Here is a 26,178-nt window from a genome sequence, read left to right on the forward strand (position 1 = left end):
TGGCTATTGGCTTAGCCAAGGCAAACCTTTCTCGCACATAGCTGAGGGGTGTGGTTTTCTTTGCTCCTCCACATTAGGTGTAGCTAGTGCCAAGTCGACTTTGCGACCATCTGACTATGGTCCTTTGTGTAAAGCTACAACGTGCAATGTGCAGATCCTCATGGCTTGAAGTACAGAGGTGTCAAGTGCAAAGTTTTAGCTCAAAAATATGAGATGCGTGGAAGCTTCAAAAGTTCAATATTTTTTATAAGACTCAACTAATACTCGCATTGACTCATCCTTCAAATTTAAGGGTTAGATGTGCATTTGTGGAAAAAGAAAACGAGAGTTCTTTATGGTCTTCAAAATGAAAAGTAGAGCCACTCTTCAAATAGCTTTGCAAAACAAAACCAGTCAATATTATAAATACTAGTAAATGCAAAGTGCAACCACTCTTCAAATAGCTTTCAAAAACAAAAGTAGTCAATATTACAAATACTAGTATGGCCCACGGTCTTCGGCCGCCCATGTGCGACTCCCTTTATGATGTGGCCTATACCGTCGACAGTGTGCATGGACATGTTAACAAAATAGTAAGGATCGACGAGTGCGATGAAGGAGCCATTTGCGACTTCATTGTGATGTGACCGGTAGCGCCGACAGGGTCGATCGTGTGCATGGATGCATTCATGGGACGGAGCGGGCCGACGGGTGCTTGATGGAGTTGGTAGCACCGATGGTGTGTTCGGGACACATTGACGCGGGAGGGGGGGGGGGGGGGGGGGGGGGGGGGGGGGGGGGGGGTTCTTTTGGACCAAAAGCAACATGGCAAAAAGATTGGGCAATACTAGGACTTCCGGTGAGGTAAGCCATCATCCCAATACTGTTCTCGCCCAAGCACGCTTAACTGTAGAGTTCTACTGGGATCCGGTGTATTGGCGGGCCCGATCACGAGGGGGGGGGGGGGGGGGGGAGGGGTGTTCTTTTGGGCCACATGCAACATGGCAAAAGAAAGGATGCAACACCAGGACTTCTCGGGAGGTCACCCATCCCAATACTATTCTGGCCCAAGCATGCTTAACTTCAGCTCGCTCTCTCTCTCTCTCTCTCTCTCTCTCTCTCTCTCTCTCTCTCTCATGGTCGAAGAGGTACAGAGCACACTGTGGAAGTAAGGAGACGTTGACACATGTCCGAGAGAGGGGGCCAGAATCCTTCACCCTTTTATAGTAGTATAGATAGATGAAGCACTAAGTCTTTTGACTTTACATTACCCGCGGAACCAAGAAGTCTTTTCATTTTTACCATCTTAATACTTACCCTTTACTTTTGCATTTCAAATTAAATGTTTCTTAAGGTTTTCTTTGAAATGAACAAGAGTGTGACACATGGAGGCTCTCTCCTTCCTTGAAAATTTTAAGCTCCACTGGAAAATTTTACTCTCCATTATATATAATATAGATAGGAGATTTTCTTTGAAATGAGCCAAGGTATGACGAATGGAGGCTCACGTCTTCCTTGAAAATTTTAAGCTCCATTATGTATAGTACAGTTGTAAAGAGGGACATGAGTAGCCGGTCACACACTCTCTTCGTGCCCCTTTTATGCAAGTCATTATGACTTGCTGCCTTATGCTTCTTTGAATAACTAATAGAAGATTTGAAATGAGAGTCATCACATACTCATTCTCCCAAAACGATAAAGAAGAAAGTTGCATTTGGGAGAGCTATTCCTAAGTTGGGGGAAGTGGGGAGATAAGGCTAGAGGTCAGAAAAACGTGCACAAGGGGTGTTGAACAATGGAGATAGAATATGTCAAATCACGTGCAGAGGGGAAAGAAATATTAAACGCAAAACGCAATACTTCAAGTGTAGCCTAGGGCAAGGGGCACAATTTAAACACAATTTGGATGGAGGAGAGGAGATGGTATATATAAGAGGGCAGGGAAGCATTTGAGAGAGAGAGAGAGACAAGAGACCTCTATAGATTTGCAAGGTTTGCAACTTGGCTTACGGTTTGAGCTCAAGATTGTGTTCTCCAACAAAGTTGTATTGCAAGACTTGCAAGTTTCAGCTCTTCTAGTGGACGCGAAGAGGGCCCCATTGATTTGCACCATCGGTACCAAGCCGTGATGCCGTAGGTGTTGAACTCAAGATCTTGTTGAGGAGAAAAGGGAGCATTGATCCAGTCGCAAAGTGTGCAATTTGTAATCCCGTCCATTGCCACCATTTGTAGTTTAGTGCACTCTAGGGGGAGAAAGAGAGGGGTTGCAACGCCGGACAGTTCAGATCGTGGGATCAAGATCTTCTAGTGGAGAAAGAGGGGGCAAGTTGCAATTTCCTCCGGTGTGCGGGTGGGGCAGGGTTTGAACTCAAGAGGAGGGTTTTTTTTATAAAAAATTAATGGAGAGGGGATTAACTTTAACAGAGGAGGAGGCGTGTGTGAAGACGTGGGAGCTGATGTATGCGTCGACGCTGCCCATGCTGCTGAGGGCGGCCTGCGAGCTGGGCATTCCAGAGCTACTGCATGCAGAACCGGGCGGCCTCTCTGCACCACAAATAGCACAAAGGCTGCAGGAAAAGGCCATTAGCACAAGTCAGCCCTTGTCCGCCGCCCACCACCTGGACCGCATCCTGCGCTGCCTGGCCGCCCATGGCGTCTTCAAGACCTCCCACAGTGATACCATCAACCTCTACCTCCCCAGCCCCCTCTCCAAATGGCTCCTCCCCCAGGCCCCCTCCCTCCGCCCCCTCCTCATGTTCCTCACCAGCCCCCACTTGCTCCTCCCCTGGCTCCACCTCACCCCCTTTCTCTCCCTCGGCCCCCCTGAACCCTTCCACCGCGCCCACTCCCTCCCCCTTTGGGACTACGCCCTCTCCCACCCACCGTTTGCCTCCCTCCTCCATGATGCCATGTCCTCTGATACCATCTCCCTCTCCGCCCTTCTCTCCCATTACCATGACTTTGCCCACATTCACACCCTCGTCGATGTCGGCGGCGGCATCGGCACTGCAGCTGCGCACATCGCCTCTGTGTACCCCTCCATCAGGGTCATTTGCTTTGACCTACCCCATGTCATTGCAATGGCACCCTCCAATCCAGGTACAATTTGCCCACATACACACACATACTTCAAGATCGAGGAACCTCACAACTTGAAGACATATGCACTTATAAATAAGTTTTCCTTCATTGAAATTATTTTTTCTATCAAGCTATGTGAGCTTATACACAAGAAGGTTTAGAAATTTCCTCATGTAGGAAAACGGAGTCTTTTTCAGTGTTTTTTATACAATGCATAACATCATGAGCTTCTGTTCAAGACGCATCACATACCTAGCTAGGTACGATGGGGGCTGGGGGGGGCCGGCGGCCGGTCCTCTGCCCCCAATCGTACCTAGCTAGGTATGCGGTGCCTCCCTCACAGAAGATCATGATGTTGAGGTAACTCACAATGTGGGAATTATTGTGAGAATTTTTCCAAAACTTCTTGTGAATTATTTGTGGGCTTAAAACACATGGTTGACACATGCGCATTATACATAAAAGCCTACATGCACCTATGCATGCGCACAAGGCATCCATGCAAGCATGCATTGCTATCAAAACTCAACTATCACAATAAGCTTGAGACAAATTTCCACCATAATACCCGCATTGGGACTATGAGAACATCATGAGCTTCTGCAAGGGGGGGAGGGACCGCATGCCTAGCTAGGTGTAGCTGGGGACAAAATGGAGGATGTTATAAAATCTTAACATGCATGATTCATGGTGAAGGTAAAGCTCTAATCTTCTATTTTTATGTGTAGGAGTGGAGTTTGTAGAAGGTGATATGTTTCAGAAGATACCAAAAGGAGATGCAATCTTCATGAAGGTAAAACAGGTTATTTGGATTCTTTTTTTCCTATTATTCAATGAATTGTTCCCTTCCATGGAGTTATAAATATAGAAGAAGGTCTGTGTGCTAAATTTTTCAAATACTCACATAATAATGTGAGAATTGGTCAAAACAAAAGACATACATTAAGGATTGAATTGTCAAATGGGCTATCCGTTTGCCCCATTTATTAATTCTCAATTCATGTTATTTAAATAGTTGAATTCTTTGGATCAAGTGCACATCAAAAAAGTTTAGTGTATAACATGCATTCAAACAGTGGGGTTTTTTAATTCACAAAATTAACTTTTTTAAATTATTTTACTTGCAAAAGAGGTTATTGTTAAAAAATGAAAAACAATCCATGACTTTAACAAAAAAAATGAAGTCAGTTTTTTGTCTGATCACAACATGTAAGTGTAGGGAATTTTTTAAATACCATTTGAACACACGTGATATGCATGGTTTCTTGTAAGTGCATTCCGCGAGGCTGGATGGCAAACTAGCTAGCCAACCAATATTCAAGTTAATAATCATGATGTAGTATGATACCTTTTATTAAGACAAAATTGTCAATAGCATCATAAATATTGATCATATTGATTTTATATTTAGATCATGCTATCTTTGTTTATTCTAGTACACTATTTTTGACATTGAAGAGCCTTGTACTGTGGCATGCAGTGGGTTTTGCACGATTGGAGCGACGACGATTGTATCAAAATTTTGAAGAATTGCCACAATGCACTATTGAAGTATGGAAAGCTTATCATCATGGATGCAGTTTTGGAGACTAGTGGTAATGGAGAACACAAATACAATAAATTAAGAACATTGTTAGATGTTTCAATGATGGCTGGCACTAAAGGTGGAAAAGAGAGAACCAAATTTGAGTGGGAGCTTTTGTTAAGAGAAGCCAACTTCTCATTACAAAAAGTGATTGATCTTCCATGTCCTCAATCTATCATAGAGGCAATTCCACTATCAAACGCCCTCACAAATTGAACTAATTACCATTTTTGAGAATCAATTGACACTTGCACATTAACGGAGTGAAATTATTTTTGCCAAGTGTTGATTGCATTGCAAAGCAATTGCTTTTTTCCAAGCTATTAAAATGAGAAATGCAGATGAATTACAAAGATAATAAATTCTTTAGTGAATTATTACTTCTCCACTACCCTTCTCTTTTCCTTTATGTCGTCTGATCTCAACAAATTAATGAATATACTTTTTGTGTTCGTTTAGCTCTAAAGGATGGAAGGATCTCGCTTAGATTCTATTTATTTCTCTTGGTCCGCGTTGTATTCATTAATTTACTTTCTAAGGAGATTCCTTGTACACCTTAACTTGTAAAACTAGTTTCTCGGCTACAGTCGATGCACACACTCAATTGTGTCTGCATGTTCTGCTTTGCAAGCAAGCCTGTCAATCCCCCCCCCCCCCCCAACCGTGTTCCCTTGAAGGGAATACCATACCCATCCAAGGGCACCAGTGCACATGACCACTTTCTCATATATTCCATTCCATTCTATGCCTCTTATAGCATGTTCTGCAAGTATGGGATTTCCATATTGTACAATGTTCATATTATACTTAACATGATGAGCAATATATCTATCATATATCACACTACAAGAGGCTTCATTACTCTCCGACAGCCACATAGTGATAGATCGTTGCCAAATATTGTTTTTCTTCATCATTTACGTACATTGGATCATCACAAAGTGTATCCAAACCTCTCTTCAACACTTCATGGGTTTAATAAGATAGTCCATACCTACTTCAATGAATATCTTTGATCTACAATTTTGATTCGAGGCAACTCGTTAATCTCAAAAGTTTCAGAAAATCTCAAAAGTCACATACAAGAAGTGTACTTTGAGTTTTTTTTCTTGGAGGCCATACTCACAATTGGCAGTGGACATGTTATATTAACTCTACAAACAATGTACAAGAGACCTCAAGCATAGCTTGTGCATTGAGGGGACAACAAAATCAAAGATGGGTTGTTAAATTCAGACCTAGTATAATTACTCACTCTGACATTTGAAGCACATTACCGCTCAGATAGACGCACAAAAACAAAGGAAAAGTTGAAGTTAAAAAATCTCGGAAGCAGTAATGCTGGAGTCAATGCTCGCGGTAATGGTCCTTCAGCAATGCACGCGATAATCGGCCCGGCTATATTTCCGCGAGAGTTACAGCAACAATTACCGCAAGCATTACCGCGCACGCGAGTATTTTTTAAAAAAAAGCAAATGACCATTTGGATGGTCCTTGGTAGGACCCATCCAAATGGTCATTTGCCTTTTTTTTCCTATACATTTAATAAATAAAAAAACAACAATTTCATTGCACAAAAACTTTGGGCCAAAATCAAATGTTTAATTATATTGGAGAAACTGTTCATTACAAAATTGCCCAAATAGGCGATATATGGCGGCTATACAACTGTGGCCAAAAGAAGACTTTGGACCAAAATCAGTGTTTAATTATATTGGATATTACAAAATTGCCCAAATAGGCGATACATGGGGGCTATACAACTATGGCCAAAAGAAGACGGGCCCAAAAACACTCGGAGGATTGAGCTACTCGAATCCTGGGACCTCTCGAGGGACTCCCTGACTCTGGAAAGAAAAAAACAACAAAACCTTTAATTAATACAAATGGATATATAATTCTGCATGCACTCATTTTAAAAAAAAGTTCACACTTACAGGCTGTAGTGTACGACATGCATTTTCAAATTCTTCGCGATTGATTTTGTTGTTTTCATACAGCCAGCACCATGTCTGATATTCAGAGTGGCTCTCTCAATATCTTTGGATCTCTCGGCTTGGGCGGGTCATAGTAATATTTTGTTATGTATCAATTAAAAAATATCACAAACCTAACCTTATTACCACAAATTAAATCAATTCAAATGAAAATACGTGCACTCACAAATTTATCTTTCCATGCTACTTTTCCGCCCGAGCCGTAATGCGTGGGGGTTTGCTGCGTCCTCGCCTCTACCTGTCGAGTGTGCGCCCTAGCACATGCCGCTCTCTCGTCCTCCAGCTCGCCCTGGGCTTTCTCCCACTCCTCGTCGTGAACATTTCCAGGGCGACAGTTGTGACCCTCAGATTCAAATGTTCGCTTTGCCGCTCTCCGCACACTGGACTTCTTATTTTTCAAGAAATTATTGACGTACTCCTCGAGCCCTTGCCTGGAGAACTCTTCCACTTTCGGATTAGGGAACCGCATGAGCAATGTCGTGTGAATGTACGTCAAGTCGGTTGGGTCCTGATCTTTGAAAGATTTAAAGCAATCTTGGTATGTCGAGTGGATCGGCTGGTTAAGGTGCCCTCGAAATGTCCTCCCCAAAGAGGAACCTAGATCCACCTCCCCCCCTGGATGTATATAATAGTAGTATCCATGAGCGTCTGAGGCGGGCGCATCGCGGTCCTCATCCTCATGTGGAGCTCCAAGGGGTGAGAGAGGAGGTCGGGGTGTAAGAGGAGGCGAATATGTAGCACTGTCCCCTCCACCACCAAAGCAACACGAGCCACTACCTCGACGAGAGCGTGAGCCACCACTACGGGAAGAGCGCTGGCCACCCGAAGAGCGCTAGCCCGAGCCCAAACCACTGGGTGGTGTAGGCGACGGATAACTCGACGGTGCGGGTGTGGATCGCTGTGAATGCAAGGTGGAGGGAGGTGCGGGTGACGGGAAAGTCGAGGGTAAGGTGGAGGGAGGCGATGTGGGAGACACACTCTGCACGATCGGAGTGCCGGTGCCCGGTGTCGCAAGCGGTGAGAGCCCATAGGCAGCCAACTGTGTGGGTGTGTACCGCCCTAGAAGACTCTGCTGCGAGGATAGCCACTCTGCCTGGGCGTGGTATGCCCTCTCGAGGTCGGGATCGTGTACTGCATCTCGGAACCATCGAAAGACGAAGGTGGATTGTGGCTGGTGGGAGGAAGACTGCGAGTAGTAAGCATCACAAGCATCCTCGTAAGAGACCCTCGGCGAGAAATTCCTCTATGGATCGATAGCGGGGCGTGGAAGAGGATGCCATATCCTACAATTTCACAAAAAAAGGGGACCCCAATTAACATTGGATTCTAACCAAAGTGAGATTCTTTATTGCATAGGATTCCTCCCTGCATAGGATTCCTTTTATCTCCTATTTAAGAAATGGTTTGTGTGCTTATTTTTTTTGCATCCATTTAGAGTGTGTGTGTGTGTGTGTGCGCTTCTAATTAATTTATTGTGTGTGTGTGTTAGTGTGTGGCAAAGAAATTAATCTAGTGTGTGTGTGTGTGTGTTGGACCTTAATCTACCGTTGGGCTTCTCGGTGACCATTGGCGTCTCAATCAACATCATCACACACCCACATGGAGGTATGTTTTGGTATGCTTGTAACGCATGCACAATAATGCAAGAGTTAGTGTGTGCTTGTAACGCATGCACACACTAATGCTTGTATTAGTGTGTGCTTGTGCACTAATTAGTGTGTGAAAACACACTAATGCATGCACACACACACACTAATGCGAGCAGTAGTGTGTGCATACCTCTTTAGCACACACTAATGCTTGCATTCAAGCATTAGTGTGTGTTTGTGCACAAATTAGTGTGTCTACACACTAATGCATGCACACACTAATGCTTGCATTAGTGTGTGATTGTGCACAAATAAGTGTGTTTTCGTGTGTGTATAATGCATGCACACACTAATGCAAGCATTAGTGTGTGCATGCATTATACACACACACACTAATGCTAAAATTAGTGTGTGCTTGTGCATGCATTAGAGTGTTAACACACTAATGCATGCACAAGCACACACTAATGCAAGCATTAGTGTGTGCTTGTAATGTATGTACACACTAATGCTTGCATTAGTGTGTGATTGTGCACAAATTACTGTGTGATTGTGCACAAATTACTGTGTGAAAACACATTAATTTGTGCACAATCACACACTAATGCAAGCATTAGTGTGTGTGTATAATGCATGCACACACTAATGCTTGCATTAGGGTGTGCTCGTGCATGCATTATTGTGTAAACACACTAATGCATGCACAAGCACACACTAATGCAAGCATTAGTGTATGCTTGTAACGCATGCACGCACTAATGCGGGCATTAGTTTGTGATTGTGCACAAAATAGTGTGTGAAAACACACTAATTTGTGCACAATCACACACTAATGCAAGCATTAGTGTGTGTATAATGCATGCACACACTAATGCTTGCATTAGTGTGTGATTGTGCACAAAATAGTGTGTGTATGTGTGCGTGTGTACAATGTGTGTGTGCATGTGTGTGTATGCATTGTGTGTGTGTGTGTGTATGCAATGTGTATGCATTGTGTGTGTGTGCATGTGTTTGTGTAGAAGAACGAGAAGAAAGAGAGAGAGTTCGAGCACTTATAGTCGTGACCTCGATCGATTGGATATGGTGGGGATGGAGATGAAGAGAGTAATAGAGCTTGGAGATGGAGAGGGAGAAGGAGAGAGAGCTTGGAGATGGAGAGGGAAACAGGCCCGCGTAGAGAAGGAGCTCGTTTTTGAATTTTTGGCATTCAATTTCATGGGGGCACGTAGGTGCCCCTTTATATAAAAAAATTTGTTGTAAATTTTACCGCGTCTATTACCGCTCTGCTGCCCGCGCGTATTACCGCGTGTATTACCGCGAAAATCTCTGATGAGACATTAAGATTACGCCGACTGGATGATCTCTTGTACCCACCTCTTTACCTTACAGTCCCCTCTATCTAAAATGAGAGTCAGTCATGTCAGTACCAACATTCTTGATTCTTCTTTTTCTTATTTTATTTTTTCTTATTTAGTGTGTGGTCGTGTGTGCAGGTCGATTGGGATGACGTGGGTTCGCCGGTTGGCGCGGAACGAACTCGATGGTTGAGCGAGCGACTACCATGTCCATGTACGCGATGTAAGCGTGTAATTGCACGGCTTCGGCGTATATGCTTGGCTCACGTGGATAATTATGGACTATGGGACGATCCGAGAAAACGCGCTCAAATGGAAACTAGCGATCCGAGGGTTTTGGCATCCATTGATGTCGCTCCCTATTGGAGTGATCGGGGGCGGAGACGGGAGGAGGACGGAAGAGCGATTGCGCTAGGAAGCAGTCATGGGAGGGGGGTCACACCCGCCGTCCGATGTGGGTGGGTCCACACGAGCGCATGCGCATCCTACATCCACCACATATGGGGATCTCCCCACCACCCCGCCGCACATGGAGGTGGAGGAAGATCATTTACACAATATGGTTGAGGATCTTCTTGCACGTGAGGCGGCGAATGAGTGTGAGCCTGAGTGTGCATGTGAAGAAGCCGCCCAAAAAACCAAAGATTCATTGCTAGAGGCAGCACACACCGCTCTTTACGAGGGATACTCCTACTTCATATTACGAGCGTCTCTTGAGATCTTGAATATTCAAGCAATGTTTGGATGGAGCAATGCAGGGGTCAATGCACTATTGAGGTACGTTTAAGTGTAATAAGTGTTAGTTGTGAGTTTTGTTCGTGGTTATATGCAATAACGAGTGTTCTTTAATTATGTCATAGGCTATTAGGCAAGATGATGCCTAAAGGCAATCATCTTCTAGAAAATCGAAGGAAGGCACAACAGGTGGTGACAGGGCTTGGGATGGACTATGATCACATACATGCATGTGTCAATGATTGCGTGCTATTCCGTAATGAAAATGCAGGGCTTGATGCTTGCCCCGAGTGTGGAGAATCAAGGTACAAATAGGGAATGCAAGGAACCACAATACCTCGCAAGGTTATTCGTCATTTCCCCCTCATTCCCCGCATCAAGCACATGTTCAGCACCAAAGGAACAAGCAAGCTTCTTACATGGCATATGACAAATCGCTCCACCGATGGGGTTATGAGAGTGCCGGCTGACTCACCGGCATGGCAACACATCGAGAAGACATGGCCGGAGTTTAGAGAAGAGCCTCGTCACTTGAGACTTGGTCTGGCTAGTGATGGGGTAAACCCATTTGGGCATCGGTCTACCTCATGGAGTACTTGGCCAGTGGTTGTTGTGAACTACAACATTCCACCATGGGAGTCAACTAAGAAGGGGAACATTTTGCTCTCTTCTAGTCCCAGGAAAACACAAGGTGAAGAACATGGATGTATATTTAGCACCTTTGATTGAAGAGCTTCAAGAGCTATGGAACGGCATAGATGTTTTTGATGTATCAAGACCACTTCATGATCGGCGCACAATGATCAAGTGCATTCTCATGTGGACCATGCATGATTACCTCGGGCTTGGAGAGATTTTTGGTAAGCTTATACTTTGTGATGCTCTTTAATGTCTTTGCATTGGTCACTTATATGCGGTTATGTCTTTTGTTTTTGTAGGACTATCGACATCTGGACATAGTGCATGCCCAACTTGTGGACCCTCACTCGTGACAGAGAGACCCGCTCTACTTGGTAAGGTGATCTACCCCAATAACCATCGCTTCTTGCCGCCCACACATCGATCTTATGCTCCACCGTGCAATGGGATGGAGCCACTCATTGGATCATGGCCGATTGGGCAAGACATTGGAACGAGCATCACAACACATTGCCTCCTCCCAATGATCCACTTAGGGGTATGTCTAGGTACTCAATTTTCTTATCAATACCCTATTGGGCTTCATTGAAAATCCAACACCTATTGGATCCAATGCACGTGTTCAAAAATGTTGGGCAAGCTATATGGGATCACATAGTAGGCAAGAAAGATTCATTAGGGGCTAGAGAGGACATGAGGGCCATAAGGAGGCTCCCTCCTTCGACCACACCTCGCATGGGTCCTCAAGGGAAGATGGTTCTTCCAAAGGCACCTTGAATTCTATCAAGGGTGGATCAAGAGCGGATGAAACAAGTCATTGCATCCATCCGTACTCCAACAAGTTATATGCGTTCGCTCAAGGGTGCCCTCACTAAAACTAAGAAAGGAGGATCCACACAACTGTATGGGCTCAAATCCCATGATTGGCACAATATTATTCAGGTAGTGTGTGTGTGTGTGTGTGTGTGTGTGTGTGTGTGTGTGTGTGTGTATGTGTGTGTATATGTGTGTGTATGTGAGTGTGTGTGTGTATGTGGTTTAGGGTTCTAGATACTAATAAGTCTTTTGTTTGTGCAATAGTTTGTGCTTCCAATTAGCATTAGTGGATTTGCGGACATGAGGGTAAAGGCTGCAATATTCAAGGTGGGAGAAGTTGTCAGGTATAGCACATTTGATCCTCCCTCCTAAACTTTACTTTGAGATTAACTTTACCATGAAGATTATGAAGGGGTTTTTGGTTACAGGTTTGTGAGTTCCAAAGAAATCAAAGTTTCATCCATTCCAACAGCTCGACTTATAGCGATTGAAGCAACTTGTGCTATTGAGGATGCATTCCCACGTTCTATCCTTGTTAGCCAAGTTCACCTATTGCTCCATCTTGTTGAGGAGATAGCCATTTGTGGTGTGGTTCACTCCAGGTGGATGTTCTTTCTTGAGAGGTTCCTAAAGACCTTGAAAGACTTTGTAAGGCTACGATCACAACCAGAGGTATTCATCGATCTTAAGCCTTAAACCTTATTAGGATTGGATTGTATTCACAACGCTTTTTATTGGTTACTTTAATCACTAATGGTTTCATGTGTTCAGGAAAGCATGGCAGAGGGTTGGATTGTACAAGAGGCTTTTGTGTATGTCTCTCAATATCTTTTCACAATAGACCCATCATTGCCTCGTTTAAAGACTATGAAGTACTATGAAGATTATGAAGGGGTTTTTGGTTACAGGTTTGTGAGTTCCAAAGAAATCAAAGTTTCATCCATTCCAACAGCTCGACTTATAGCGATTGAAGAAACTTGTGCTATTGAGGATGCATTCCCACGTTCTATCCTTGTTAGCCAAGTTCACCTATTGCTCCATCTTGTTGAGGAGATAGCCATTTGTGGTGTGGTTCACTCCAGGTGGATGTTCTTTCTTGAGAGGTTCCTAAAGACCTTGAAAGACTTTGTAAGGCTACGATCACAACCAGAGGTATTCATCGATATTAAGCCTTAAACCTTATTAGGATTGGATTGTATTCACAACGCTTTTTATTGGTTACTTTAATCACTAATGGTTTCATGTGTTCAGGAAAGCATGGCAGAGGGTTGGATTGTACAAGAGGCTTTTGTGTATGTCTCTCAATATCTTTTCACAATAGACCCATCATTGCCTCGTTTAAAGACGGAGGAAGAGGATCCAAAAAAACACGCAAACATTCCAAGTGGAAAAGGTTCTCTCTTGATTTTTGATAGGGAATTTCAAGCCATAGTCAACAACCATTGTCTAGTCAATGCTCCCATCATGGGCAAATGGGTGGATATGTATGTGGAGGTGCGTACAATGAGAGAAAGGGAGAGGGAAGCATGGAACAGGTCGCATGGCGGTAGGCGAGCACCTCCCTTTCCTAAAAATCTTGACAAATACCCTGATCTGATTCCAGTTGGGTGGATACAAAATGCCATGACCAAGGCCAAGGCACAAGGAGAACAAATAAGCCCTAAAGAATGGGAGTACGCGCAAGGATGTCTACCAAGGGTAATATACTCAATGTGTTTAGTGTGTGTGTGCGAGTGTGTGTGTGTGTGTGGGTGTGTGTGTGTGTGTGTGTGTGTATGTGTGTCATCTCTCTCTCTCTCTCTCTCTCTCTCTCTCTCTCTCTCTCTCTCTCTCTCTCTCTCTCTCTCTGTATCCTGATTGGTTTTTGCAGGCCTTCACATTCAACTCTATGTGGTACGAAGGACGTCATTTTCGAACCCGCAAGATAGATGAGCGTCGAACCACTCACGATAGTGGAGTTATGGGCAACTTTGACACGACAACACAAGAGGTGAGAGATTGTGGAACAATAGAGAGGATAATCAAAGTGGACTTCAGAACATTGCACAAATATCTCTTTGACTGCCGATGGTGTGTGGGTGAGGTTAGGAGACATGAGAATGGGCTCTATATGGTAGACTCTGGGAAATTTCATCGCGGGAAGACCGACAACTTGGTGCAACCTAGTACTTGTGAGCAGGTAAAGTCCATGTGCAACTCACTAAAACATTATATGATACATTCATGTTGTTGTTTGCTCTATGACCTACATGTGTTTTATGTGCCTTGTATGTATCGAAGACGACTTTGGTATGTTATTCCAGTCACACCACGGAGTAGATCTATCTTTGCAGATACGAACATAGAGACTTTGGCAGATCCCACCATCCCATCTTAAGAAGACGCCAATGACGATGATGCAGTTGAGGTCGAGGAGAACCAACCATTCCCAATAACCAACCATAGTGAAGAGGAGGACGAGGATGGAGAGGATGATGATGATTCAATAGGAGAGGCTGTAGAGGATGAATCAATAGATTTATTTGTTGATTTAGCTACCATGGGGTTGGACATGGATGTAAGCACTTGTAGAGATCTCTTGGAGGATGAAAATTAGTAAATATCTTTTGGATTTTGTCTTCTTTTCTACTTATGATGTACAAAAGGGCTATTTGTTTATGAACGCAAGACAATACAATTTTGATCATCGTTCGCTTTCCATTTCCATATGAATGCATAGTTGACATATATAAGATTTTGAGGTGGAAACAAAATATTTTTTGATATAGAATCTCATGGAGTACAAATGAGTAGAGTAGGAGAATCATACCAGTAGGAGAATCATACCAATAGATGAGGCAAGCAAAGAGAAGAGAGGCACAAAAAATCCCAATGAGAATGGGATTTCTTACACTCCATGCAAAAAGGGGGTACCAATTTCTAAAAAAGTAACAAAATAGAATAGAATTTATAGAAAGGGAAAAGTGGGAGAGGAATGGGGGCGGCCGGCCAAGTGGATTCTTTATTGCGGTAATCTGCGCGGCTATATGCGCGGTAATACCTGAGGTAATAATCGCGAAAAAATCGAAAAACCCGCCAACAGGGCTGCAACATACAATCTCTCTCTTTCTTAATTCTCTCTCTCTCCTCTTATGCGGTAATGTTGTGAGGTAATAACAGCAACATTCTCCCATAGTGATTATGATAGATATCTAGGCTGGAGTTGCTTCATAACAATGATCTATCTTTCAAGATGTTACCCATTAGTGAATCTAATGTTTTGTAAAGCTTGATTCCCTCATCAGAGAGCCTTCTCCTCTTTTTAATTGATATAATTAATTTGGTGCTTTCTTTGATAACCTCAATGAATCCAGTAGACAAGAGGTCGTTTTTAAAAATACACTGGTTTCTAGTCCTCCAGACTTATTTAATGTAGCAAAAGCGAACAATTTGTGTGCATATAAGCAGAGCTTGGTTCTTCATACTCTTCCGTCCAGGAGTAGATCATCTTTGCAAAACAAGGTCCTCCAGGTCTTTTGAGTCCTTTCGTAGATCTTGCATGCTAAGCCAATTATTATCGGGCAGTCCTTGAACAAGTGTGTATAATCTTCACTTGCCGCTTTGTAACCCGAGCATCTATCTAATCCAATCCCTCGAACATGAGTCTTGGTGCCGATTGGGATAGCCCCCCATAGCACCTTCCACAGGAAAATGTTCATGTCCAAGGGCCATTGAGATTCCCATGTGTTACTATAGCGATCATCCCCTACCTAGATCTTGACCATTGTTTACTTGTTTATGCCATTGTTTTTTGAGGGAGGAAAATAAATCTAAATTAATCATTAGTTTTTTGTAGATTACCTTGGTTTACGGTTTAGATATTTTTCTATTCTTGAGCCACATCCAAGCTTTCCACTCAAAATGAGACTCATAGATAGGCATTAAACCATATTACAAATCTTTGGTAGCTTTGATATTCAGCAGTCTTTTGGTTGTGCTGAGGTGGAATTGGATAGCCAATTGGTCAGCTTCTTTCCATCCCATGATGTTGCCATCCCAAAAATGGGTTAGGTGATGAAGCCCTTTGTTATTTACCTTCCTGGAAATCTCTCTCCAAATTGGATTCACTAATTCATTTCCCACTTTAGAGAGCCATGGGGACCAGTGTGTTATAGAGTTTTGAAAATATCTGGCAAACTCCCTTATTCAAGCGTCTTTGCAACTCTGCTACACTCATGCACCAGCTCGCTCATGGTGCCACCTAACATCAAGTTCATTTACTGAGGTGCCAAATTTTTTTTGTGTATCCCTAAATCCTTCCATGGGCCACCTTTTATATCATGTTCTTTGTCGTTCATTTGGTCCACTAGCCCTTTGTATGAACAGGGTTTAGAATCCCATACCACCTTGCTCCTTTGGTGTAGCAACATACTCCCATTTGGCCCACTACCACGGAAGTATGTCTTTGGTGTTATTTTTCCACATGAATATTTTCACCAGCTCATTGCCCTCGCCCCTTGCACTTTCCATCTTGAACCAAACTTTGTCTCCATGGCCTTGTTTAGCTGCAGGATGGCAGTGAACCTGCGTTCTATGCTCAGGAGATACCTTCCTTGAGCTCCATGATGGAGAATAGCGATGCATGGCTCATCTACAGGTGAGACTCGTGAGCAGTGCAGGATAGAGAGAGGGACTTGGGTACTACCTGTGTGTGTGTGTGTGTGTGTGTGTGTGTGAGAGAGAGAGAGAGAGAGAGAGAGAGAGAGAGAGAGAGAGATGCCATCTGGGAGGAGCGCATGGAGGACCTATGCTGAGAGGGAAATATTTTCTTTTTTTCTACAATGGGCACTCCCTCTCTACGTCCTTCCAACTAATAAGGTTGATCAACCAGTGATGCAACAGAAGGGGACGGACAAGAGTTGAGGCGAGTATCTATGGGAGGTGTAGAGCAAAGGAGCCACACAGGAGAGTGATCCACTGCTCTGCAGACGAAGCATGAGGGTGAGGCATGGAGCCACGCAGGAATGGCATCCAATCCCTTTTGTTGAGACAATCGAATATGGCAAATAATAACTTTTTGTAATGTAGAGCCAAAAAAAATAGGTGGGTACGATAATGGAAAGATTCAATGTGTTTCTAACGGCTTCAAAAAATTAAAAGGTGCTCCTAACCCAAAGATTCCATTCTAAAACAAGAAAAACAATGTGTTAATCTATAGCACGTAACGATAGGTAATGACGAAGGACATAGATTTGCAACAATATTACTTAAGAAAGATGAATATAATATTGCGAGAGAGAGAGAGAGAGAGAGAGAGAGAGAGAGAGAGAGAGAGGGGAAAACGCTACAGAGAATTTAGAAAAAAATACTAAAGAAAAAATGAAAGAGCAGAGAAACACCTATTTATATAGACACAAAAAGTGTTTTGACTTTCCATTTTTATTTGTCTTTTGACTTTCCATCTTCATATCTCTTTTCATTTCCTAAACTCACGCTTCACTTATGCACTTAATATGTTTTGAATGAATTTTTATTTTTTTGAGATTGGCACATATTGGTATCCTTCATATTTTATTCAATCATTAGCGAGATTCCTCCCAGGCTTCCACTGCAAGATTTCAGGAATTTCTCTCCCCCCCTTTCTCTTACCCTCACAAAAGGCAAGTGTGGGATTTGAACTGTCAACCTCACAAAGTCAGTCGAGGTGAGCTAAGCCATCTAGACAAACATCCGTGATGTTGGTAGCGTGTCCTTTACACTTTAAAAAAATCCCTCTCGCCTCCCCCTCGTTCCCTCTGAATCCATTATCCCCCTGCACCTCCTCGTCGTCCTCTGGTGCGGCACGATTAATGTTCCTCCACCCTACAGCTACTCTGTTCGAGTGCGCCAACCCAACTGTCATGCATGCACCTGCCATCGCAACTTTCCTTGCTAACCGCGAAACGTTTCCTTTTCATTTCTTGCCGGTATCACGTCAAATTCGTCACTTTTTTCGATTATATCCCAGATGGTACCTCCTACTGGAATTGGTATGTATTAAATGGAATATGAGGTAGATACAATTTGGAGAAGCAAAGGGTAAGAAAAGGTGAAGGAAAACGATGAGAGTAGGTGGCGGGGAGCCAAGTGCAAATAGGGACGTGTGTGGGTCAAGCGGCCCTTAGGCAGGAGTAGACTTAGGAAAAGGTTTTCGTTGCACAAGGTGCACTCATCAACTCAAAGCTCTTGGGTAAGTTGGTTAGCATAAGAGACTTTGCATAGTACACACAACATCATGCTTCAATACTTGGTATTGCATGGTACTTTTACTCACGGCTAAAGAGCAAGGGAGGAGTGTCGAGAATCTATGAATATTCAAACTAAGGTTGTCGTGCAATTGTGTTTTGAAGTCTCTAAGGATTAAAGAGCAAGGGAGGAGTGTTAAGGAATCTATGAAGATTCCAACTAAGGTTGTCATGCAATTGTGTTTTTAAATTTCTAGGACGGGTTCAAATGAACCCGATGGAAGCTGCCTCTTTTTTATTTGCCTCAAGTCTGCTGCTTCCTAAGGCAACAAGGTGATGCCTTAGGAAGCAGCAAATCAGTGAAGGTTGCCATGAAAGCGAGATGCAATGTCAGTGTTTCACGCTGCAAAATGCACGATAGAAACTCATTTTGGAGGATGGGTGTCACCCAAGAATTTGTGGGTCCGAAAGTGAAGCTCTTACTCGTTCTCCAATTAGCCTATGGCATCAGGGATGGTTGCTCTTGCCATTGGGTCAACTGATACCAACGTAAGTGCTATGCAAAAGTGGCTTAAGATAGTGGCTCTAATCCTATTATTCCTTGCCTAGAATCTTCACATATTCCATGGAAGATTCCCTTTGGTCTTTAAACTTTGATAAAAGCATGTTCATCAACCCGTAATTGATCTCACAACACTGATGTCACAAAGAGTCCTTCATCATTCCCATTTAACAAAAAAAAAAGATTATTCTAATCTTGTACATCTTTTTTCATTCATCCCTTTGTGCCATTTGGCTCGTCTCCCTCCTTTGCACATAAGTGCCTGATGTGGTCTCCTGTCCCCACCCGCGCTAGAGATAGCTCATCCCCACCCGCCTCCACCCATTGCCAGCTGTCCCTTGGGCATTAGGAAGGGAATGGGGTCCAAGGGGGCCTCTTTATTTTCCATGGGATTAAAAATGAAATTATGGAAGGGGCAAATGGGTGGATCCATGTGGATTGAAATGGTGGGTATGGTAGGGCCTAAAATTAAGTGGTCAAACTTGTACTCTTTTATAAGATATAAAGAGAAAATATCTTATAAATTCAAAAAATTGAACTTTTATCTAAAACATTGGGGTAAAAAGCAATCCTTTCTCTCTCTCTCTCTCTCTCTCTCTCTCTCTCTCTCTCTCTCTCTCTCTCTCTCTCTCTCTCTCTCTAGCGCCTACTAGTTTCTTCCCCTTTCTCTCCTAAAAGGGGGTCACTTCAAAAACGTGTTGGTCATCCCTCCCCCCCCCCCCCCCCCCCCCCCCCCCCCCACCCCCCCTCTCTCTCTCTCTCTCTCTCTCTCTCTCTCTCTCTCTCTCTCTCTCTCTCTATACTGTACCATCTCTCATTTCTCTTGCATCTCTTTCCTCAATGTCACTTTTCCCTCCCAAAAAGCTCTATAGCATAAGTTTGAACCTACTTTCTCTCCTCAAGCTTGCTGCATTCTCCTTAGGCTGAAGTTCTCCATTTCTCCATGAACCTCACTATAAACCTCTACCTAAAGCTGAAGATTTGTAGCATATCCTTCTGCTAGATCTTTACTTTTTCTTTTCTCAACAAGTTTCTTGGTCCTTCTACATTAAGCTCTCTAGAGTGGATCTACTTCCCTCTATAGCTTCTTCACATTACCTTCCCCATTTAGCCAACTTGCACGTGGAACATCATAGAAGTAAGTAGCATTAACCGTCTTTGTGTACCATCAATAATCTTGCTCTTTATGCGGCAGAGAACATAGATGTGCATAGATTAATACTAAGTGTTTGTGTGAAGTTTTTGCTACTATTCCCCATGGAATCATCAGGTACTCGATGACCTAGGAGTGTTATTGACTCCATTTCATGCAGCAATGACATGAGGATAATGGATGTTGGGTGAAGATGGAGTTCAAATGATTGATGTTTATGACAATGCAACCCAACTCAAGAGGTACACACAAGGTCTCAAGAAGACACATGGATCCTTGAGCACACCACTGGAAGGGAAGAATCATGGAGTTCAAGAAAACCCAAAACAGCAAGCGGCTTGCAAAGGTGTAGCATGTGTATGTCGCTTCACAACTGAAGCTAGAGACAGCATTGGCTCCATCAAGATGTATTAAAAACCATACTTTCACTCCTCTATCAAGTTTCTAGATTGTATTTTTTCCATATTTGTCACTTTACAAAATTGAAGCTAGAGATAGCATTGGCTGGATCAAGGCTTCTTGCGTAAACTGTAATTTCACTCCTCTGTCAAGTTTCTAGATTGCCTATTTTGTATTTTATTTTTGCAATATTTGTTGCTTTTGATGACTGTAAGATTTCCATTGCTTGTTCATGTTTGCATATGTTTTCCATCCAATTTTGTAGAGTAGGAGCCAATAGAGTCCTTCACAGGAACCTTTGAAGCCGTACCCGCTAACCTTGGCAAGTTGCTCAATGCTGGTTGTCCATCCTCTAAGCTTGCCTCACGAAACTTTTAAAAAAAAAAACCATACTTATGTCACACCTAAGCGAAATGGGTATGGTAATCTTTCTCTGATTCAGTCACCAACCTTGCAAATTTTGGAATGTCCTAAGCCGGACAGTACTGCCTTGATAGCAGCAGCCAAAAGGAGATTTGACGTGGATGTACATGCAGTAATGAAGTGCATCTATGGTTCCTAGAAAGCAACAGTAACATGGTTTTTGTCTCTTCATGAATTTGTGTATATTTTTTGATTACAGAGTGTCATAGGACACCAGCAATGTGGACTTGCAAAGGGGAAAGTGCAATGAACAGCTTCCTTGCAGTTGGATGGGAGATCAAGGTGGTCAACCACCAACAAGATAGAATTAAAAGCTATGTAGATGCTGAAAAATGTGGTGTTCAGATACCATATTGCAAAGAAAAGCTTGCCAATGGTCTTTCCCTACAGAAGATGAAAGCTGATGATGGGAGGCACCAGACTCTGATGTTGCTGACAGAGAATCCATTGACCTGCAAATATACCTCCACGATGATGCAGTGCACGACATCTCTGTTAATAACAATGGGCACCTCAGTCATCTTCATGAGTATCTTAATCTCAAGTATGCCTTTCCCAAGCAATACCTCTTTGTAATCAACAAAAAGGTTGTCCGTTCCATTTCTGTGATGTATTTTTGTAAAAGCTTTGGAACTAATGCGGATGCTGCTTCCATTAATGAATATGTTGTTTTGAATCTCGTATCTAAGAATACTTGTTCATTTTCAATTTGCTCTCAATATTTCGATTGAAAAGTGCAATTTCATTGATATGGAATGCGAATGCCTTCAACTTCCATAACTTTTGATGCTTTGTTGTGTGATTTTGTTTTTTTTTTTTTTAATTTAAGTTAATTTGACGTTAATTTTACGTGCTTTTTAAAAGGTGACCTTGGATATATGAGTGACTTTCTAAGTTTTTAAACTTCATTTCTCACATTCACAAAACTCTAGCTCTAAGCTCTCTTTCCATCTTCTTCGCGAACGGACCCATGGCAACATCTTGTGATGCGCTTCTTGCACAACTGAAAAAGGTAGGAATTGTGGATTGAGCACATGAACCAATCAGTGTGTTTGAGGGAACAATTGATATGCAAGCCACTATGAACGTGCATGCATAGGCATTCCAAGGCTTTTTTGAGTACATGGCGTAGCACATGGAAGAATATGCCATAGTGTTCGAGGGATTTGACATGGCATGGTTGGCAGTTGATTTCCTCAAACACCTATACGCGGCCGAAAAAAACTTTCTATTTTGCTTGTTGAGGTTTACTAAAGGGATCATTGAACATGACCTCATAGATTTGGCCATGGGGTTCCAATAGGCACCCAATTCATTTCTTGGGACATGGTTTTGGTCTCATTTTTTCTTGAGGGCATGGAGATAGGAAAAGCAAGGGGAAAGGCTAGCAAGGAACCGCATGTGACCATTGTGGAGGAATCAAATGAAACTATCAAAGAGGTTAATGAGCAGGGTAAAGCATCTATGGCAGTCGTTCTCTTGCAAGAGCCCAGCTCCACTAAGAAGGAAGATCGGATGATAGAGGGAGATGAGATGTTGAAGGAAGTTCATACCTCCAAATTCACACTTTGCATGCAATGGTGGTGGATGGTCGTCAATTTTTGTTCCTTGACAACATCGCCAAAACACTAGGACTCAGAGAAGATGAGTCGCTCTCAATGCTTGCTATCTATGCGGGCATGAAGGATCCTTGTCCTTGTGAAAAGAAAGAGAAGGTCAAGTTTCAAATTTACTTTGAAGACCAAAGTCTCCCAGAAAACCTCTCTTTCCTCCCTTGTGAAAATGAACAGAGGTTGTGCAAATAGTGTGGCAAGTACCCATTTGGAAATCAAATCATGTGCCTCCTTTTATGAAAGCATCTCAGAAAGTGCTTTCCATGCACACAAACCACTGATTCCTATGGGGGGAGATGATCACTCTAGCATCGACCTTACAAGGAAAACTCTCAATGAGATGGGTGAAGACACTTAGGTAAACCCTTTGTAACCTAACCAATTGTCTATGGTTCCTTACAAAAAGTTTTAAAGTCCTTTTAAATGTTTTGCAGACCGCATGATACCATGTTGATAAGTTTGTACTGCGAACTAGAGGTTCTCCCAACGTGACTGCAACGTGACCAAGGGTAGGGGTAGCTCCTTGTGGCACTACCTGAGCCACTTGGGACCATTGATTCTTCAAGTTTCTCACATAGAGTTCTCCAAGCATGGTACTGTGGAGCTGCTCAAGTGCAAAGCATTAAGTGTCATCCTTGCTGAAGATTCCCTCACCCTTAATGCTCACAAATCTATATTGGTGGATTGGGAGGTGGCCTTGTATGCCTTTATAGGCAAGCACCCTGGGTCAGTCCTCTCTCACTATGCCTTAATCCTAGGGCCAAGGGGTCACAAACCCAGAAGAAATTGTAAAAACCCTTGGCATCAGGTTAGTCATTGGCCCCATACCCACAAATGTGATTCACAAAAAGACTAATTAGTCATGATGTAATTACCAAAGCAATACAAAATATTTTTGTCTTTTCTATCATTTATTGTCAACAATCTGTACTTTATATTTTTTTTGTTCGTATTGCCCAAAAAAATTCATTATCACAACACATGGACAAAACAACCCCCCAATCAAGCAATCGACGATTGAGGGGACACTGCCAGCGAACTTTTTTCATAACCGAGCAACGGGGGGATTTTACAGAGGTGGTGGGATGTCCAAGATGCACTGCGGTTCCCAGCGGGGTCTATGGACGTAGGGGGCAGTTTTGACTAGGCGAGGTTAACGGACACAAAAAAACCCCTCGCACGCTCTAGCACACACGAGTGTTTTTTGTGTCCGCCAACCCTGTCTGGCACCGCGGTGCATCTTGGTCATCCCGTAACCTCCATACAATCCACTTGTTGCTTGGTTTTGACAAACATTCACCGGCGGTGTCCCCCCGACTTCCAGGTGCCTGATTGAGGGAGAGAATTTAAATTTGACAACTTGACAAATTTAGATCTAAACGAACACAATGCACATAGTCACTTGTTATAATTGCACCGAATGGTAGAAATTTGATTCATTGATGTTATATGAATAGATTATAAATTTCATAAAGAGATGTTAAATGGGATAAACTAATTCTTATGTAGGAACCCTTCATTTTGCAAATTGATTGCCAAAGCTAAATCAAATGGTGGGATATCAACAAAAATCTATCGCATGGTGTTTTGATCATCTGGATTTGAAGGTTGGGGAGGATGTCGGGTGTCTGGAGTGGGTTGTGGTGTTGGGTTTTCCACATGTGGTTGAGGTTGTGGATTTGCAGCCGCGGATTCTTCATGAGGTGCACTACATTAGCGACACTCGCAGTGTGACGCTCAAAAGTGAAAATCGCTATAAGTGTCACTATGATCGTCTCTATTTTCTTTGTTGCATAGCGACGCCAACAGGGGTAAAAAATAAATCGAGAGCGCCAAAAACTCAGATCTCAGATCTGAGTTTCGGCGCTCAAGAGAAACAGGTAAACACGTGCTCTTTCTCTCTCTCTCTCTCTCTCTCTCTCTCCCCCCCCCCCCCCCCCCCCCCCCCCCCCACCCACACACACACACGAGGAGAGGAAGGAGATCCAGGTATGCTCCTTCCCTCTCCTCTCTCTCATGTTCCCTTCCCCTCTTTCTCTTTCTCTTTCTCTTTCTCTTTCTCTCTCTCCCTCTCTCTCTCTCTCTCTCTCTCTCTCTCTCTCACACACACACACACACACACATTGTGTCTTTGTGTGTGTGTGAGAGAGAGAGAGTACACACATGCATAAACAAAAAACACATACACACACATGCATAAACAAAGAATGCATACACACACACATTGAGAGAGGAAAAGAGAGAGAGAGAGAGAGAGAGAGAGAGAGAGAGAGAGAGAGAGAAACCAAAGAGAGAGAGAGGGAGAGAAGACGAAAAGAGAGAGATAAGGGGAGAAAACAGAGAGAGAGAGAGAGAGAGAGAGAGAGAGAGAGAGAGAGAGAGAGATAAAAGTAGAGAAAATATGAAGTAAAATGTTATATTAAGATTTAAGGTTAGGTTAGATTCAAATTACATTTAAAATTAGGTTAGATTAAGATCTAAGATTAAGTTAGATCACATTTAACTTATATTTAAAATTTATGCTAAATGTAAAATTAAGTTAGACTTGAGATTAGGTTAAGATTTTAATTAGATTTAAGATTATGTTAGATTACATTTAGTTTTAGGTTAGATTTAAGTTTATGTTGAATTTAAGATTATGTTAGATTTAGATTTTCGTTAAATTTAAAATTAGGGCAAGATTTAAGGTTAGCTAGGTTAGATTTAAGTTAGATTACATTTAGGTTTAGGATTTAAAATTAGATTAGATTTAGGTTTATGTTGAGTTTAAGATTAGATTAGATTTATATTTATGTTAGATATAAGATTAAGACAAGATTTAAGATTAGATTAGATTTAGATTTAAGTTAAATTACATTTAGGTTTAGATTAGATTTAAATTTAGATTAGATTTAGGTTTATGTTGAGTTTAATATTAAATTAGATCTAGATTTATGTTAGATTTAAGATTAGATTTAGGTTAGATTTTAGGGCATGCCAATGAAGGCTTTGCCCCAAGAGCAAACATTAGGTACACAACAATATGTATATTCCCATCAGAATATGATAGCTATTAACTCACCCACTAACCATGTTCAATTAGCTCAGAATCACCATATGTTCAATTAGGTTAGATTTAAGATTAGATTTTGGATTTAGTTTTTATATTAAAATCTACCTTCGGGATTACAGAAAAAAATTAGAGTTAGGTGAACGGTGATCCCTCTCTTCCTCTCTACGGATGTGACCTTAAGTTGGAAAGCTTTCAACGGCGTGATACTTAGATGATTGGAGGCCAACATATAATGTGCTAAGTAATCCCTCAAACAAGGATGTGCTGCTGTGAAGAGATGTTAAGATGCTGTGAATTGCTACAGCTAGAGAAGAGACAAAGGTGTTTTGTCCACTACGTCATGCACTGTCATGTAGACTTGGGTGTGTAGATTTCTCGTACCCACAAATATAGGCATTGACCAATAAAGACGAGATTATAATCCGGTGGTCCTGATCTCCGTGCACCTCTAGATCGAGGTGTGCGGGGATCGGACATGACTAGAGAATGTGAGGTAGTTTACAATGTGAACAAAGAGAGAGAGAGAGAGAGAGAGAGAGAGAGAGAGAGAGAGAGAGAGAGAGAGAGAGAGAGAGAGAGAGAGAGAGAGAGATAAAAGACGGAGGATGCCAATAGAAGATTAAAATTATGTCCAGGTTATAAGGTTATTCCATTCATTATGAGTAGTGACGAGGATGTGGGGCCGTCCAACCAGAACACCTATCTCGCAATAAGGATCTTATGTCCTTGTAATCAATGCAAGCATGTTGTGCGACAGACAAGACGCGTTTCTTTGCAGCATGTTCGTGAATATGGTGAGTTTGATCCATCTATTATAGATTGAGTTGTTGCCAATTATAACTCATCGGACTCTGACGTTGGCCAACAGGCAGCAATCTTGCAACCCAATAGACGTGTTTGCAGGCGCTTTGGTTAAGTAGTATGCATGAGGCCACAAGATGTAGCCTCTGACAGCTCGGAGGATGATTATGCAGACCGCATTCCCAACGAGGCAATG

At 42.6% G+C, this 26,178-nt stretch overlaps 1 protein-coding gene and 1 pseudogene across 1 annotated transcript; both read left to right on the forward strand.

Moving 5' to 3' along the window:
* Positions 1-2,378: 2,378 nt before the first annotated feature.
* On the forward strand, positions 2,379-4,965 carry LOC147442813 ((R,S)-reticuline 7-O-methyltransferase-like). Its single transcript, XM_086529710.1, has 3 exons — positions 2,379-3,078; positions 3,789-3,853; positions 4,541-4,965. The coding sequence occupies exons 1-3, from the start codon at positions 2,379-2,381 to the stop codon at positions 4,859-4,861; spliced, it is 1,086 nt and encodes a 361-aa protein (XP_086385836.1). The 3' UTR covers positions 4,862-4,965.
* A 5,357-nt stretch (positions 4,966-10,322) lies between these two features.
* LOC147442814 (uncharacterized) lies at positions 10,323-14,121 on the forward strand (annotated as a pseudogene).
* The last annotated feature ends 12,057 nt before the right edge of the window (positions 14,122-26,178 follow it).

Source organism: Adiantum capillus-veneris, chromosome 14 (genome assembly GCF_014529385.1).
Source record: "Adiantum capillus-veneris isolate H3 chromosome 14, ASM1452938v2, whole genome shotgun sequence".
Classification (NCBI taxonomy): Eukaryota; Viridiplantae; Streptophyta; class Polypodiopsida; order Polypodiales; family Pteridaceae; genus Adiantum; species Adiantum capillus-veneris.